The following is an 18,328-nucleotide window of genomic DNA, read 5'->3' on the forward strand; positions in this document are numbered from 1 at the left end:
ATTGCAATCAACCCTTGATATGCAATCATCTCCCTCTGATTACATGGTGAGATAATTGTCACATCGTGGATCTTTTCATCCATAGAATCATTTTGGCAAGAAAAGAGGCCATTTATATTCATAGCAATTTGGTCTGTCTAGTTTGGCCAAGGCTCTAGAGGTCGTTCAAGACTCCCGTTCAACATGCATAAGGGGGGAATATACATGCAGATTATTCACCGCCGGCAAAACTCTGCAAAACCATCTCCAGGGCTCCTTCTTTGAATGGAAAACCCTGAAAATGTTTGGGATTACACTTTCACTTTGAACAATTGGCCAAAGAAGTTAGAGGTCTGTCCGTCTACCTGTCTGTCTACCAGTCAGTATTTAAAACTGTCTATAAGCCTACTAGTTTAAATGCCACATTTATGTCAACTTAAGGGTTACATTTTTAAGAAAATGATAAATCACAGAGTCATTTTGACACCTAGAGTATATTTTGACACCCATTTTGACACCTAGAGTATAGAGGCCTACTATAAAACATTTATGTCTTTTACGCTTCATTTTCTTTACCGCTCTTTCCATTTAAACCTGCCTGTTGGAACATGTTACACGTGAAAGCGTGCTCAGCCACAGTATGTTTGACTTAACCTTTGACCCTCTTCAGGGTAAAATCAGCACATGGCGCAGAGGGGTATGCTGTAGTACCACATCATGCATGTGTTTCCATATAACCCCCCCAACCCAGACATTAATTCAATGACCGGCCTCTTATCCCACTGTAATGTCTCTCCGGCTAAACCTGGAACAGATGTGCCTCTTATACTCGCATGGCCCTGAATCCAGGCTGGTTTGGTTTGGGAGTAACCTGCTGGGTTGCAGTCCCCACTAAATCAAAAAACAATTGCCCCCCCGGCCACCGCACACCAAATACGGGCATCGTCCACGCACGCAATGATCCGCAAGACCCACGCCTGGGTGCTAAGGTGATTCTCTATTTTCATTCAGTATTCTTATACCAAACACAGTTTATGTTTTTTGAGCTTATTTATTATTTTACACAAGACATTGTTTACAACAACTACAATAAGATAGCAAAACAGGAAACCTGAAATATTGGGTTTTTGGAAACACAACCGTCAATCGGCAACGTTTTGAAAATCAGGATTATACTGTAACATGTTTTTTATCTTACAGCATGATAAAACACCTTCATTGCTTAAAAGCTTTTCAATATCACAGCAGAACATGTCACGTGCCATAATGAGACAACCGCATCACAACACGCATAACAAGCAAATATCGATACACATATTCACAGAATACAATATATTAACAAAGTTCGAAGGCGTGCGAGCTATACGCCTTCAACATCCTCACAAGACACAAAGAGTGCAGCTCTCCGCTAGCTTATGTCCACGGTCGCATGAATACTTCAGCGCAGACGGAACAACAAACAGCCTGTAACTCCACCTCCACAGACGCATTCGGGAAATATGTTAGCTCTGAAATTGTCCGCCGTTGTTTGAGAAACAAGTATGAATTTCTAAGTGTGAAATTCCTAATTTCCATGCAGACAGCATGCACACACATGTGATGCAACACCCCGCTCCCCCCTCATGGACCCTCTGAAAGATGCCCCCCCCCGCCCTTTGGTTTCAGAGAAGTGTCGACCTGGAAACACAACGGCGGGTGTCCGGGTTCCGCTGGTCTGGGCTGGGATGGGCTGGGATCCCTGCGGACCTCTCGGAAAAAGTTCTCCAAACGTAGGGAATCGTAAACGTGCAGTGTTTGCGAGCTCCTTTTTATCAAGCAGATGTCCGTGTGTGTATGTGTGTGTGTGTTTGTCTGTGTCTGTGTGTGTTTAAGGAGGAAGGGGGTGTTCAGTCGTGTTTGCTGGTCTCCGGGCGTAGCTAGCGCGTGCCTCTCTAGAGCGCTTTGTCATGTCATAGGTGCAGCGCGGTCAACGCTGCACCCGTCCAAAGGGATCCTTCTGTCCAACATTTTAGATTTTGGCCTCGCGTGTTTGAGGAGAGATCGTGCTGTCAAATATATATATATATATATACTGTTTATATATTAATACATATAAATATGTTTATGCTGATATATCGGTACCCTCCTCCCATTGTATTGGTCCCATTTCTGAACACTTACTCTCATTCCAAAATCACAAATCCATTGGTAGAATCGACACACATACACCCCAACCACAACAAGACGTTTCTCAATAAAGGTTCAGAGGTTCAACGGGACGCTGCTCTCCACCGCCCCTGGCGAGTACTCGCTCTCGGAGGCGTCGATGAGCTTGGCCAGCCCCGTGCGGGTGGAGTACTTGAAGATGAAGGCCTTCATGAGGTCGTAGCGGTAGTTGCGGTTGATGAAGTTGTACAGCACGGGGTTGACGCAGCAGTGCAGCAGCGACAGGCACTGCGTCAGGTGCAGCGCCACGTACAGGAAGTTCTCCAGGCCGCAGCTGAACGGCAGCACGTTGAGCAGCGTCAGCGTGTCCACCAGCAGCACGCCGTGGTAGGGCAGCCAGCACACCAGGAACACCACGATGTAGCTCAGGATGATCTTGCGGCTCACGCGGTGCTCGTGCTCCGAGCCCGGCGGGATGGCGCGGGCCAGCAGCACGTAGAACAGGGCGATGACGGGGAAGGGGATGGCGAAGCCCAGCACCATGAAGCTCATCTGGATGCCCACCATCCAGTCCCGGGGGCTGTCCAGCGGGTACACGGGCCGGCAGAAGGTCACGTCCGAGTGGCTTGACTTGACGGCCTTCAGGAAGTAGGTGTCGGGCACGGAGGCGGCCAGCGCCAGGAGCCACACCAGGACGCAGACGGCCCGGCGGAGGACCTTCTTCCTGCGGCTGTTGGGGCGGCCGTCGCCCTGCGTCGCCACGGAGACGTAGCGGTCCACGCTCATGCAGGCGAGGAAGAAGATGCTGCTGAAGAGATTGACGCTGAACACCAGGTGGGTGATCTTGCACACGGCCTGGCCGAAGGGCCAGTGGCCGTGCTGCAGCAGCGAGCTGATCCACACGGGCAGGGTGGCCACCACGCACAGGTCGGCCACGGCCAGGTTCAGGATGTACAGGTGGGTCTCGTAGCGGTTGCGCTCGCTGCGCACGTTCACCCACACCACCAGGGCGTTGGCGGCCAGGCCGACCAGGAAGACGAAGACGTAGAGGACGGACAGGGAGTAGAGGAAGGAGCTCTGGCTGAAGACCGTCTGGCACATGAAGGCCTCCACGTGCGTCACGTTGTCCAGGGGGTCCGCCCCCGCAGGCGACCCCCCCGACGAGGGACCCGCGCCCGCCGCCGATGACGAGAAGTTGAGCTCCTCCCACATCTCCATCATCTCCGTCAGGTCGTTGACGCTCAGGCTCATGGCTGGTCTGCTGCCCCCGGGGGGAGATGGGAGGGACGGGTTCAACCTACAAAGACAAGGTCACAGGGTTAGTCACCTGTAGGCACTGTTAATACTTTATCAATGGATACATATGTTGTTGTTATCGATGTATCGATCGATTGATCCCACGTTGGTGGATTGATAGGCAATACTTGGTGTTTCGTGTATAAGCTTTCATCTCAAGGTGTTTGGAAGCGACTCGAATTCTTATCGTTTGCGTTCGTTGTTCTGCGCCTCGCTTGTCACTTAAAATCTCTTTGGATTAATGCTAAGCCTGTGTTATATCTACGGAATTTTACAAATCTTAAAAATCTTCTTAAGCAATAAGGAAAAAATAGAATAATAATTTTTGAATAATTCAACAGCTTGTACTTTACTTTTCATAGAGAGTGCTATACCTGTACTATACTACTATACTAGTACCTGTTAATTAATAATACTTAATACTTAATAGAAACAACAAAAATTGACAATTCTTTGTGTGTAAAATTGACACTTGGTTTGAAACAACAAAAAATCCATGAGCTGAAAAAAGACAAATGTCTTGTAAAAGTAAAAACAATACATCAGTAGACAAAAGTCGAGCAAAAGCACTGATCTAGATCCAGATAGCTACGGAAACACACTCGACTCGCGAGTCCAGACACGTGAACGTAATCCAGTCCCATCAACCTTACATCGTGTTTAAAGGCACCCACAGGCTAGCTTCACGCGAACGGCTGTCATGCAGAACGCTGTTGCCTAGCGCCGTGGCTACCAACGCAGACACAACCGCAGCACGTCTCACATGCGAGGAAATTTGCCGTCACGTATTATGATCCATGGAGTGTGTAACTGAAGCTACTCTTGTTAAGTGAGTAGCTAACTCTGTTGCTTAGATTAGACTTTTCGGGGTTTTCACATTTATTTCTACAATGTGAGTAAATGTTTCGGACCAGTCGACAGATCTAATCAGCAGTAGCAGCAGTAGACCACTTGACATCCCATGATAAACGGCGTCTCTGTGGAGACCTGCTTCCTAAGGGAAACATAGACACTCGGGCTTCTTTCTCTACAGGAGTCTGTTTGAAGTGACAATCAACTTTATTGGGTGGAAAAGTGACCCCTTTAAAGTTCCAGAGCAGTCCAAGTACATGGGGTCAGAGGTCACCTAGGGTCACAGACTCCAGATCTGCTACTGTGTGCTGAACAGAGGTAGCAGGAGACAGATGGGCTGGTTTGTATAAGAGAAAGAATATACAGGCAGGCAGATAAACAGTGTGTGTGTGTGTGTGTGTGTGTGTGTGCGTGCGTGCGTGCGTGCGTGCGTGCGTGCGTGTGTGTGTGTGTGTGTGTGAGAGAGAGGTAGAATAAGCTCACTGTGCTTGAGTGTGCAACTGTGTGCATCATAGTGTGATGGATGTGTGTGTGTGTGTGTGTGTGTGTGTGTGTGTGTGTGTGTGTGTGTGTGTGTGTGTGTGTGTGTGTGTGTGTGTGTGTGTGTGTGTGTGTGTGTGTGTGTGTGTGTGTGTTTTCTATTTACGAGAGTTGAAAAGTCCACCAAGTCAATACTCAACAGCCTCTCGACATTGGGAATGTTTCAATGGTCTAAACACACTTCTCCTATTATGGTCTGTTAAACTAATACAAGTTAAAATGTGGATTCCGTGAAGGGGTCAGGGGCAAAAAATGGAACCGGCCAAAATAAACAAATGAATATAACTATGTATTTCAAGTATATAAATACGAAAAAATTAGCATTAGTTTTGTAACTGCAAAGCGGGGCCAAGGTAAAGAGGGAGCGTGTGGCTAAATATTTACCAAATGGGATCGCTAACCTGCTAAAAGCTTGTTGTTTGCTGTTTATTTATCTTGAGAGGTCTGGCTCTCTTAAATACACCAGACATGCTATTTATTGCATACATGTTTTACTTAAAGTTAACGTTCCTAGCTCGCTCCAAAAGAACTTGGACCATAAAACTGACGGAGCACCATTTCTGTTTACATGCACTCAGAAGCAGCCAGATGTTTATTCTAGCTAACGTTGTTACCTAGATAGCCTTAAAAGCATGTGGGGGTAACATGAGTAGATGGACAGCTGTAGTGAACTAGCTCCTAAATCATCTGCACATGATAAACAAAAGATTTTGAGACTGACAGTGAGGGAGGTGTAGGGTAGGGTGATGTGAGACGAGGGAGAGGAGAGTTCAACCCCTACTAGCCTCACCCTTTATTGTCCAGGGTGGAGGCACAATGTAGCCGGCTGAATGAAGAAGTAGAGGACGTGAGATGTAAAAGAACGAACCGGACTAAACTAGTTTGCTGCATTGTCAAGTCGCCACCTTCGGTCTGGCCTGAAAAGCCTTGAAAAGCTTTAACACAATTAATATCCTTAGGATTTAGTTCCAAAACAATACACTGTTTGATTATTGTTTCTCGCAAAAAAAAATAACCCCCCAAAAAAAAAAAAAAAAGCATAGCATAGTAGAAGCAAAAAATGGAACACCAACGACAATAAAACCACCGCTATGGTCAATGCGACAGCAGGACCTCAGCCCCCCGTAAATCAGGGCTCTAATTGGACCAATTAGGGGTCCGCCGGTGAATGCTGTAAATGCTGGGTGTTTACATGGCCGACGCACGGCAGACCCTGGGGCCCGCCAGCGTCACCTGATCCCTGGCCCCAGGGTCAGGCAGCAGCCTCGGGGCCACGTTTCACACTGAGACGGCGAGGGGGGGGGGGGAGGGGGGGGGTCCACTGCCCACACACCGTATATACAGTAAAGATAACAATGTGCTGAGGGCTGCTCTACAGCCCACCTGTCCGTCTGTCTGTCTGCCTGCCTATCTGTCTTAACAACTGTTTCTGCCTGCCTGCCTATCTGCCTGATCGCCTGTCTGTCTGTCTGTCTGTCTGTCTGTCTGTCTGTCTGTCTGTCTGTCTGTCTGTCTGTCTGTCTGTCTGCCTGCCTATCTCCCTTACAAACAGTCTGTGTGTCTGTGATTGTGTGTGTGCCTGTCTGTCCGTCCCTGGAAAAGTAATGCTTTAAATGCCTTGCCCAAGGGCTTTGCCAAGTGTGCGCTGGCGATATGTATTCACACCGTGGCCACAAGCCCTCTCAGATGACAGGTGCTGTGGGACGTTAGGTTTGACCTTTCACCCCGTTATATATCCAGTGTGTGGTTGAGGTCGACCCCAAATGAGGTTGCGTCAGGGTGGCCTTTATCACACAATGAAATGTATTTATAAACAACAGGAGCACGGCGGTGCCCTGAGTTTCTCCCTCTCTTTGTCTCTCACTGATTCTTTCTCTCTCTGTCTCTGTCTCTGTCTCTGTCTCTGTCTCTCTCTCTCTCTCTCTCTCTCTCTCTCTCTCTCTCTCTCTCTCTCTCTCTCTCTCTCTCTCTCTCTCTCTCTCTCTCTCTCTCTCTCTTTCTTTCTGTGTCTCTGTGTCTCTTCTGTATCACTCTCTTGTTGTGCGTGTGTGTGTGTGCGTTTGTCTCTGTGTGTGTGTGTGTGTGTGTGTGTGTGTGTGTGTGTGTGTGTGTGTGTGTGTGTGTGTCTGTGTGTGTGTGTGTGTGTGTGTGTGTGTGTGTGTGTGTGTGTGTGTGTGTGTGTGTGTGTGTGTGTGTGTGTGTGTGTGTGTGTCTCTCTCTCTCTTGCTCTGCCTATTCATTAGACCCAGTAAACTTCAGTATCACTCCCCCCCCACCCCTCTCCACCTCTCACTCTGTAATCACTTGGTGCCATTGAGCCTTGGTTTCCCGATACTCTCTCTCGCCCTCTCTGTCTCTGTCTCTCTCTCCGCCCTCTCTGTCTCTCTGTCTCTCTCTCCGCCCTCTCTGTCTCTGTCTGTCTCGCTCTCTCTGTCTTTCTCCCTCTCTCTTCCCTTTATCTCTCTTTCCCTCTCTCAGTCTCTGGAGCATTGTGGAGGAATTCGCTCTTTCTTAGGGTTTTCATTGACATCATTTACACCAGCTGATGTTTTGCAACAGACGCAATTCAACGCACCCTCCTTGTTTTTATTGGCCATTCAGCAGTCAAAAGTCAACTTTTCCTATAAACTCCTGAATAACAAAAAGAGGAGGCGGACACGACTCGCCCTGGCTGTTAAACAGCAGGCCTACTACTAATACGAGCACCACGACGCGTTCTGGCAACGTTTTTTTCAAAGGGATTAACAAGAATAAACGTCGCCTTTTGGTACCCCCATAACCCCAACTCTAACACTATCTAGGCTTCATTTAAGCTGCGAGAAAAAGTTTGCCGCTGCTTCCATACAGTGTTATCTGCGGGCCCCCATTCAATGTAAACTTGTCCGGTGGATAGACCCCCACTTTTGTCCGACCACCCGCTGTGACCCCCTTAAAGAGACGGTCACCGCCTGCAGGATATAGGAGCCTTGCACACTTGCTGACCTCAGAAGCCTTTTAAAGTGTAAATTCTGCAGGCCCGGTTAAGTATTTTCTGCAGACAACTGCGATTTTAGCAACGCAAGGCATTCTTGCGGGTGGAGCAAAGACAGACTTTTGACATTCAGATAAAAGTAAAAAAACAAAACACATTAAGTAAGTCGAGTAGAATACACTTACTTGCAGATGGAAATATCCTTAAAACGGTCGATAAAGCGTCCTGTAGAGATCGAGCCGAGGAAAATAGTTGAGTATCCCAACAGGAGAGCTTATAAAGAGGGGAGTGCTCTGCTCGGAGCGGAATGAGAGACTGTGTGTGTGTATGTGTGTGTGAGGGCGCTGCGGCGGGTGCACTTGCTTTTTATTCTGCGGTGCGCGGAGCAACGCCCACCCTTCAGCCCGCGGGACGTATTGTGGCGTCAGCTTCTGAACAATGGCCATGAAGGATGTGCGAAACATCGGATTTCCAATCTCGTCATAAAGGGCTGGCGGAGCCGCGTGAATGCAGACAATGCGTTCTCAATGCGGTCTGACGTCCGACGGCGACGATGGATGTGCGTAAAATGGACTAGACGCACAATGTGGAGTGCGAATGTGCTTGTGTGTGTGTGTGGGGGGGGGGGGGGGGGGACTCATAAGCAAGAATCATGCGCAAATATAAAGTTATATCGCCACTTTGTATTATTGAACGATGATTATAGTGATATTTATGATTATTATGGTAACGATGATAACTATAATTATGTTTAATAATAAACAACCAGTCAACCACTATCCCTACAGTTAGTCTTCCTTGAAAAGGATTTCAGTGGTGATTACCAGACCGTTCAGATGTGATAAACCGACCGACAGTTGTGTAAAGTTTGAAATGCTTTCTTTATAAATGATTTATGGTTACAAAAATGAAAACATTACAGGATTTGCCAAACTTGGCAGCTCTAAATGTTAACAGAGGGATGCTGAAGACGTGGCCTATTGCGTAGACTGATGGACCATTTGAGTTCAAAATGCATCTGGTTCATACAGGCCTCGTCACTATTCTTTATGATCCAATGCATTTTAATCTGGGACTTGATGTGACACAGACTGCATGATTGTCTCTAAAGTAACGTTTATTTAAACTAGCGTTGGCTTCCCCCTCCTCACCAGTTTATAACATGTGTCCAACGTCTCCCTCATCATAATAATGCGCCATTTGGCACAGACCGAACACCAAAGAGAAGTCATTCATGAATGTCTGTTGTTGCATCTTTGCAGTCATTTTAAAACATTTTCACTGGGGCCCTTTTGAAAGCCGGATTATCAATTAATAATTCACTTCATTCTGCAGCCAAGCAAAGTAGGGGTTAACTACTGGTTTAAGTAGCATAATGATTCCTGAGACGACGATTGGAGCTGGTTATGAGACATCAAGGACAGTACGTCAGGATATTCTGCAAATGAATAAACTCTGGGCTGCACATGGCAGTCTCGTTGCGCATGCGCGTGTCTGCAGAGCATGGAAACCAAATATATGAACGCTTTTCACAGCCTTCAAATGGAATTATTTGACCAAATTTACCAAATCATTAAAAATAATAGGATAATACAATGCTTTTATCTTGATTTCTTCCGGTGCGAAATGGATGTTTTAGTATCGGGCAGAATGGGTCTGTTCTCTGCATCTGGGGGATTGACACTCTTAGCCAAAGGCGTCAAGCAGAAGACGTATCTCTTCTCATGAACAAACCCTCGTCATTATTGTACAATGATATTTATTTAAAAGATAAAATGTTGACCTATAACTCGGTGCCGATGAAGATGTCTTCGATGTCGAGCTTGTAGACTATTGGCCTCAGGCCTCGTGTTACAAGCCTGCAGGTGGTGGCTGTCATAAACCATGAGGGGCCATTTGGCCTACTGACAATATAACGGTGATCTTGCACATTGAAATTTTGCTTGCAGAGGTTCCTCATTCAGGATTGAGCTGAGATTGTTTTCTGTGTTTTTGTGTTACATTATTTAAATCGAAAGGTCATATTTATTGTCCTTTCACACGCTGCCAAGGAGGAGCCGGGGATGATTCTGTTGATGCAGTTGTTTTTCAAGCAAACTATTCCGTCCACTAACAGTCCCTCACTTGGAACAAACTGCAGTGGAATCTTTGTACCAAAAAAATCACCTTCCGCAAGCACAGCTTCCTCCCGAATGAGCTACTTCAACATGCAAGTCTTAAATGCACAAGAGCCCCGTTATATTGGCAGTATGGCCCCTTAAATAAAGAGTGTGGTCCCCCCCCTTCACTAAAGAGTCTCTGGGTGTCTAGAAAAGCGCTACGTAATTTCAATAAATTATTATTATTAAATGAGCACAAACTTGACAGTTGAAGTTAAATGTGCTGCTGGTAAAATTCAAGAGTTATACAGAGAGAGAGAGAGCAATAGAGAGCAAGACTTAGAAACAGAACAACCAAAAACATCCACTCCCTCTCTGCTCCTCCATCTATGTTTCTCCACCAATTGCAAGTGATTGCGTTGCATTTCCCACACCTGTGACTGACAGGCAAGATGAATTCCCTCAACCAATAAGTGAAGATAGAACCCTCTTTCAGACGGAGCCAACTTAAACGTTTGGTTAGTTTCTCCACACGCACACACACACACACACACACACACACACACACACACACACACACACACACACACACACACACACACACACACACACACACACACACACACACACACACACACACAAACACCAGACACACAAAACAGCACCTGTAGAATCAGAAATCCATCAGCTCCTATTGGCTGTGAGGACAGGGTGCCATGACATCAACCTCTTTTGGGGGTATAACAGTTGTTTTTTATTACTCTGGAGGATATTCTAGCCGTCAGGGGTTTCCTGTTGCCAGGCAACGGCCGGTTAGGTATCTCTTTTAAAGCCCACACAGATCCCCGCCCACACCCACCCACACACACCCTCCTCCTTCTCTTTTTCTGGTTGTAAATGTTGCCCCAGAATTGCACCCTTGCAGAATTGCAATTGTCCCCCCCCCCCCCCCCCCCCCCCCCCACACACACACACCCAAACTCGGCCCCCACAAACCGTTCCTCCCCCTGTTGCTTTGATTCATGGAGCTCGCTGAACAAGCTTCTTCTCCTGAGGCTCTTTGGAAGCTGCTTGAAGGGGGGGGGGGGCTCATTCGTATGTGAATGGGACAGTCGCTGAGGTCGATGCGTATTCACATCGACCCCCCCCCTCCCACACACACACACACACACCAACCCCTCCAACAGCCCACCAGCTCCACCGTCATGTCTGGGGGCGGACCGGAGAATACGACCTGCTCAGCTATTTTTTCCTTTTTCCTCTCTGTGAACCGGAGGCCGATATCTCCGTTTATTTGTTTTTGTTCCTTTTTTTTATAGCACTGATGCTTGTTTTTTTCATGTCAATAAAGCTCTTTGGATTTGAAGTGGGGGGGAAGGTCATTGGGATTGCGACAGCGAAGACTTGAAATCGGAGAGAGAGAAAACCTAGCGAAATCACATTGCAGGAGACGTGTTGACAAAATAAAGTTCACACAAATGTAAGCTGCCTGTTTAAAAACAGCAAATGACTCAAATGACAAAATCACTGTAACCACGGTTACCGTTGTCAGGCGGCGACTCGCTGGTGGATCGGTACGTATCATCGTTCTAATTATAACCATGGGAACCAACAACACAACACCTGCATCCGGCACACCTGTCTGTGCAGAACAGGGCGGCGCCAACTGCTCCTACAGCTGACAATCAGCATGGAGGTGTGAGGCTGCTTTGTTTGTTCCCACGTCAGACTCTCTGACTTCACACACACCACTCTGAGCTAAGCCCGCTTATTACGATACCAACTATACCTGTATCTTTGGGTTAGGAAAACTGTGAACTATTTTATATGATATGTGCTGGCCAAGAATCTGGTGAGATGTCACACAAGTGTTGCCGAACCCATCACACATTGACTTACAAAGCCATATCCATTGATCCATGATCCATTGATGGACTGAAAGAAATTCCTGGTGTATCTGTGACGAGCGCATGTGTGCTTGGGGTCCAGAACGTGGCCTTGGAGGAGGAAGAGGCCGACCGTTTACGCCTCTGAGCGTGTGGTCATGATGGAGATCCGGGAGACCGGTCTAAACCAGCTCTCTGACCAACCGCAGGTCCGGGATGCTACAAAGTGCACAAGGTAAGCCCACGGTACCTCTATACACACGGTGAAGGAGGTTTGACCTTGTTTGCTTTGGTCTGTGAAAGAGCAGGTTTTTAAAAATAAATAGTATTTGGAGAGTGGATCCGACATCCTGTACTCCCAAGTAAGCAGATTATGAGATAGAGCAATATGGTGGAGGTTCTTCAGGATTTCCTAGGATTGTGTGAAGTTCCGCTAGCCAGCTGTGTGCTAGCCAGCTGCCTGTTAGCCAGCTGCCTCTTGCCAGCTGCATGATAAGCCTGCCAAAGCAGAATAGTTGTTGTTACACACAAAACAAACTTCAGATGTGTTGGAAGTTGCAATTTCATTAGATGTCAAGAGAAAGCAGAGAATAAACAGATTTTTTGATAATAACAATTTCTTGGTTTCATGGTTTACAGTAAAGGAATATCTTCATCGGCCTCCCATTCCTGGAGTCGTTACCATAGAAACCCGACCCATACCCATGTTCACTTTTTTATTTAAAACCAGCGTTTTCCGTCCCCTTGTTTGGCTTCGCTCGACTAGCTTTTCTGAGTGCGATCGACAATGTGGAAGTCGATGGTTGTTTAATGAGCTCAAATCGCCGTGCCGCGCCCACTCGGTCACGCCTACTTCGGTTTCATCCCCAGCTCAGTGTTCACACAACTGTTAGGGCCCCCAAACCGGTTTGTACCCTCAGTAAAGTCACGTTGTTTGGTGTTAATACAGATGATAATCATATTACTACATTTTCCGATTAATTCTCAAATCAAAAGCCCATGGGGACCTGACCATGGCCCCATGGGACCTGTCAATCAAAAGAAGGCAGGAAATATTTTTTCTTGAGATTGTATTATGCTTTACATGGAACAGTGATTTAAGTCAAATTAGGGCTGGACGGCCTCTGGCGGAACTCTGTGACTTTGTATCTTTTTAAAACTTATCTGGGATCCAGCAGACTCTGTTAAAGCAGAACTCCTGGGGTGCGATGGCAGAAAGCCGGAAACAAGGGCCGGAAACAAGAAACAGAGATATTCTATCAAAGAAAACCCATTTGCGTGAATTGATGAAGCTTCCAACAGGGGGTTTTAATAAGGTTATTACTACAGCCAGAGCCGGATTAAATAAAGGGACTACACTAGGCAGACTGTATTTTTTGGGCCCCCCTCCATCGATAACCTAACCTAACCCTAACACTTGCCAAAGTTACTAATAAAAGTTAATTCATATTTCACATAGCGTGCCCTTGTTTCCGTATCTGGCTAGATGTTCTGACAGTAGTAGATCAAAGCGACTAATTAACTCCAAGCATCCCAAAAAGTTCCCATTGTGGGGTGATCCTACTAACTCATCGTCCCCACGGAAGGGCAGTCCTCGAGAAGAAAGAAACTGAATAGTTGCCACTATACGTTTCAAAATGTTGAGCCAGTATGCCCTCTCAGACTCCTGTTGCTGTACTGTGTTTGAATCTATGCGTGCATTTTTATTTCCAAGTGATGATAGACTTAGCACAGCAGTGCGATGATCCATACAATTCTCATGTTCATGCAAGCGATTAGCACAGTTTTTCCAGTCATTAAATCCAGTGACAAATTGATTGTCTCTTATACTGAACAACTTGCAGCAGTAACAGAATACATTACCAGTAGACGGTGAGTACACTAACCATTTTCTTTTTCTTTTCAGGGTTTCTCCATTTAGCTTTTTTCTAAAGAAATGTTCCTTAGTTAAGCTTCGGTTAATGTCTCCATATTTCCTCTTTGATGCAGAGAAATCTCCAATATTTTGACAGGGATGGTTTCGTGCAAAGTACTCACGCATCCTGTCGTCAATTTGGTCCCACTTTGCAGGATCAGATGGATAGCTTGTCAATACCCTTACCGGGTCTAGAGGCTCCGTCAAAATGATATTGGGCTCACTTTTTCTGGCCGGCTGCTGTTCTTCCCTCATTTTGTCATTCTGTGACAGCGCTGATGTTGACGGCGCCACAGCGTCTTCCGCCGCGTCTTCGGGCCGCGTCTCCGGGCCTGGCTTGGCCTCTGGCTGCGGGCCTGGCTCGGCCTCTGGCTCTGCTGACACGAGCAGGTTCACAGCTGTCGGACGGCTGCCCGACAGAAACTTCTGTAAAGCCCCCCGCTGTTTCTTCTTTTGTTCCTCTTCATTTTTTTTCTTTTTACGTTTTGCCGCACCCGAAAGCATCTTGAATGTTAGCCTACTCAAGAAACGACCTGCCTGCTAGCTTTATTGTTCCGCTTAGTCTTGACCCGCTGACCTCCCCTCGGATTTAACTGATTGGCGTTAATGTGACGTAACGGTAAGATAAACAACGTCACTATTTTTAGTTAATTAATATATATTGATATATTATCACTGAAATAAATAGTAGGTAGGACATTTGTATTGGCTATTTCATTTCATTTATTCTTTTTTTATTTTTTTTTGTACTTCTGTCTGGGCCACCCCCCTGCCAATCAGGCCCTAGGCACGTGCCTAGTTTGCCTTTGGGTTAATCCGGCTCTGACTACAGCTGATGACAGTCTCAGAGAGAGAGAGATGTGTTTGCATGAGCGCGAATGTGGGAGTGTGTGTGGATGACGTCTGGTTTAAGCAGCCTCACCTGGCCTGAGTCGGATTGATTGGACTCTTGGGCTGGCGGAGGTTGCACACCTGCGGCCTTATCTTGCATCCAGCGCAATTGACTTTCTACACCGACGCATGTATCTTTGCTAGTATGCACCCGGCGCAAAAACAAAAGTTTTTGCGCCTCTCAGGGCGCAAAAACTTGCGCCCTGAGAGGCGTGTCGGCGAAAAGCAGAGGTGTGTTCCGGCGCAAATGATACATGGTGCTATCTTAGAGATCGATGAAGCAGTTGTGTGACTGACCGACAAATACCTGGTCAAAGTGCTCTAGCGGATAGCGCAGTTGGTGTTGCTATTTTGACGTACCATGGCAGGTCAGAACTGCAATTATTTTTTTCATAGGGGCTTCATGAACGAACACTGTAGTAGGCTATTCCATGTGTTATAATAATACTAACAATGATAAACTCGAGCAAAGTAGGCTTTATCCCAGCCTTCCAAAACAAAATTTCATTGTTTCAGGGTAAATGATAACGGTTAAATTATTTGGGAAAGAAGTGCGGTAATAAGTTGTATTTAAATCAATGCATCTGCAAACACCGTACAGCAAACACATATTTTCTTGACACAGACATTGTTTACAAGCCCATAACTTGGACATAGGATTGATGAATAGCCTATTTGATTTTGAGAAAACATAGTTTAACCACGATTGAGTGTTAAAAGTATGCAGGCGTGCGTGTGTGCATCCATCTGTTTAAACACACCCAAACTAAACACATAACGCATAATACAGTCCATGGCAATGTAGATTAACGGGGGGACACATATTAGGAACACAAGTCGATAACGATAATGTATACAATACTGATGAGAAACTATGTGTGTTAATGTAATGCCGCATATCATTAAATAGACCCACAGTTGTGGCCACAGGACCGCATATCATATGTGTGTTAAGTTTTCTTTGCCGCAATTTATATGACGACTCAGTATTTCGGAAGTTGTAGAAGAAAACGCTATTCCATGTGTGAATTGGGCCATATTATTTGGCTGTAAACTGAGCCATTTGAAGTTTGAAATTCTTGACACTGTCATCGAATCAGGGATGCAGAGAGAGAACAAAATTATGGTTGTGCAATGCTTCTCCCCTACGTAATGCCAAATGTAAATGGACGACTCAGGAATGAGTAATACTATTCACTCAATAAAGAAAATCGAAAGAAGAGTGTTTACTCAACAATAAAACGCGGCCATCAATGAGTCAATCCATCAAGGCAGTTTTTCTCGTTTTATTCTGCTAAACATTTTTTCATGGAATATCTTCTCTTGAAACCCTCCAGATGTCCACGTAGCGAGACGAAAGAGATGAAAGCCGTTGATTGGCTTCTCATATGCTGACCAAGTTTGCTGGGGCCCTCATTTCATGAATTCACATCTCGCGAAGGAACGCCTCGAACTGGATGCTCTAAGTGAGCGTTATTTCGCGAGCGAGAGGGCCGAAACATTGCTTGGATATTTCTTTGTGCGGTTCAAAACGACTTGGCTACCCGTTCATGATGAGAGATTGTTTATCGAGATTTGCTTAATGATGGACTTTGTGGTTTTCCAGATAGGATGGACATTGCTCCTCATGGACATTGATGAAAGAAAGTGTTTTAACGTTCCGGATTATGAACATTTGCGAACAAAGCAAGGGACAGTGTCCCCTGCTCATTGGTTGACTAAGTTATACTGCATGACACCTTTTGCCCAGATATGAATCTGATAGACTTTACTGGTTTTGATTTAATTCTAGTCAACAAAATAACATCCTTGTAGGGTATCAAATTGAGTAATCTATAAACTATGTTCAGTATATACCCCATATATACAGTTGAACTGTTAATATTATGCTTTTGGCTTGTCAAGCAAAGCAGTGTTTTGACTTTCAGTTTAAATACAAAGCAAGATCTTAAAACTAGAGCCTTATTGCCACAGTTGTGTAACTTGATGCAATTAGTTTAGCGATTGTCTTGTAGTTTAAGTAAAAGCTGAATGTTTTGAAGTGGGTGTCCATTTTTTTTTAATAAACATAGCACTCATGGTGTTGTGTCTTCCACTCCCTCTCTATAAACACAGTTTTGTGGAACGCCCAACAAGGGATATTTAGTTTCACACACACTAGTAAAAAATATTAAGAAACCTGGATCGTTTTCCAAGTCGATTGGGTGTTTGTAGTTAAGGATTGCAAAAGTGGATGAGATGGATAAAGAGGGAGTGGGAAAGGGAGAGAAAGATATACAAACAGAGAGATGGAGAGAGCGAGAGACAGATATAGAGACAGAGAGAGAGATACAGATATAGAGACAGCGAGGGAGAGATACAGAAATGGATAGAAAGAGTGTAAGAGAGAGAGAGAGAGAGAGAGAGAGAGAGAGAGAGAGAGAGAGAGAGAGAGAGAGAGAGAGAGAGAGAGAGAGAGAGCGAGAGAGAGAGAGAGAGAGAGAGAGATAGAGGGAAAGAGAAAGAGAGATAGAGAGAGAGAGAGAGAGAGAGAGAGAGAGAGAGAGAGAGAGAGAGAGAGAGAGAGAGCGAGAGAGAGAGAGAAAAGGGGAGAGAAGGGGGGATAGAGAGAGGGAGAAAGAGTACAATGTGTTCATGGGTTAGTGCCCTAGGTATAGAAGGGGGGGGGGCCGCGGAGCCACTTCATTTGTCTCATTAGTCACATTCCTGACTGATTTATGCTCTTATTCTGGCAATGGCCCTCAGTTTGGGGAAGGGAAGGTGGAGGTGGTGGTGGGGCGGGGTGGCGTGGAGGAGGTTGTGGTGGTTTTGATGGTGCTAGTGTGGTGGTGGTGGTGGTGGTGGTGGTGGTGGTGTTGGTGGATAGGGGTGGTGGTGGTGGTAGGGATTGAGGGGGTGGTGGGAGGGAGGGGGGAGATAGGTGGAAGTAGAGGAAGTTGAGGGGTCTCACCCCAACACAAGCGCACACACACCTGAACACCGTCCACGTCTGAGCTCACTAGCAGACCCAGGAGTACAACCAGGTTATTAGCTCTGGAGTGGCCTCCGGGGCTCCAGGGACCCTCCTTGTGACTTGTGGGCAGGACAAGACCCCCCACAGCGACTCGTCCCCCACCTCCCCGGACTTCCCCCAATTCAGCCTGGGACAACAACAACAACAACCGTACCACCAGCAGCCTGACCAGGGGTCATGACCCGGTACGGAGGTTTTAAAATCCTGCCTCAGGAGCTTCCGGCAAAAAAGGACCCTAAAATGGCAACAACTCTATTCAAAGGGTTCTGGCCCACTGAGTAGTGGGTGGGGTCTGGGTGGGGTCTGGTCGGGTGGGTGGGTGGATGGATCATGCATGTCGGGGTGTTGGCCCTGGATTAAAAGACAAAAGAGAAAACGTGGACGTGGATTAGTTTGAGCTAAGCGGGATAAAGAGCGAGAGAGCAAAAGTTACCGCCGTCTGAGCTATTGTTGCTAAGTTGGTAGCTTAGACCTCCAGGCTAGCAGCTAATTAGCGGCCGTATCAGAGGTCAGTTTTCTTGACGAATGATATGGGGGGCTCTAAGTGACACAGGCCTGGTGTGTTTGTGTTTTCTTGCCAGTGTTATGCTAGGAATTAGCTGTTTGGCGTTGAAAGCACTTACTCACTCGCTGCTTCAGACCAACAACTGTGATCGGGAGTGAAGTTGGGGTAACCTAGTTACGATCAATTAGTTTACTCACTTAAAGTTGCAATTTGTAGAATTTCAACTGGTTCGTAGC

General features: G+C 46.3%; 1 protein-coding gene across 1 annotated transcript; it reads right to left on the reverse strand.

The window, feature by feature from the left end:
- Positions 1 to 1,005: 1,005 nt before the first annotated feature.
- On the reverse strand, positions 1,006 to 8,237 carry ackr3b (atypical chemokine receptor 3b). The gene is made up of 2 exons (XM_030354604.1): positions 7,969 to 8,237; positions 1,006 to 3,421 (listed from the first exon to the last, which is right to left on the reverse strand). Exon 2 carries the CDS (start codon positions 3,373 to 3,375, stop codon positions 2,221 to 2,223), a length of 1,155 nt encoding a protein of 384 aa, XP_030210464.1. The 5' UTR covers positions 3,376 to 3,421; positions 7,969 to 8,237; the 3' UTR covers positions 1,006 to 2,220.
- Positions 8,238 to 18,328: the final 10,091 nt, after the last annotated feature.

This window comes from Gadus morhua, chromosome 4 (genome assembly GCF_902167405.1).
Source record: "Gadus morhua chromosome 4, gadMor3.0, whole genome shotgun sequence".
In the NCBI taxonomy this organism is placed as follows: domain Eukaryota; kingdom Metazoa; phylum Chordata; class Actinopteri; order Gadiformes; family Gadidae; genus Gadus; species Gadus morhua.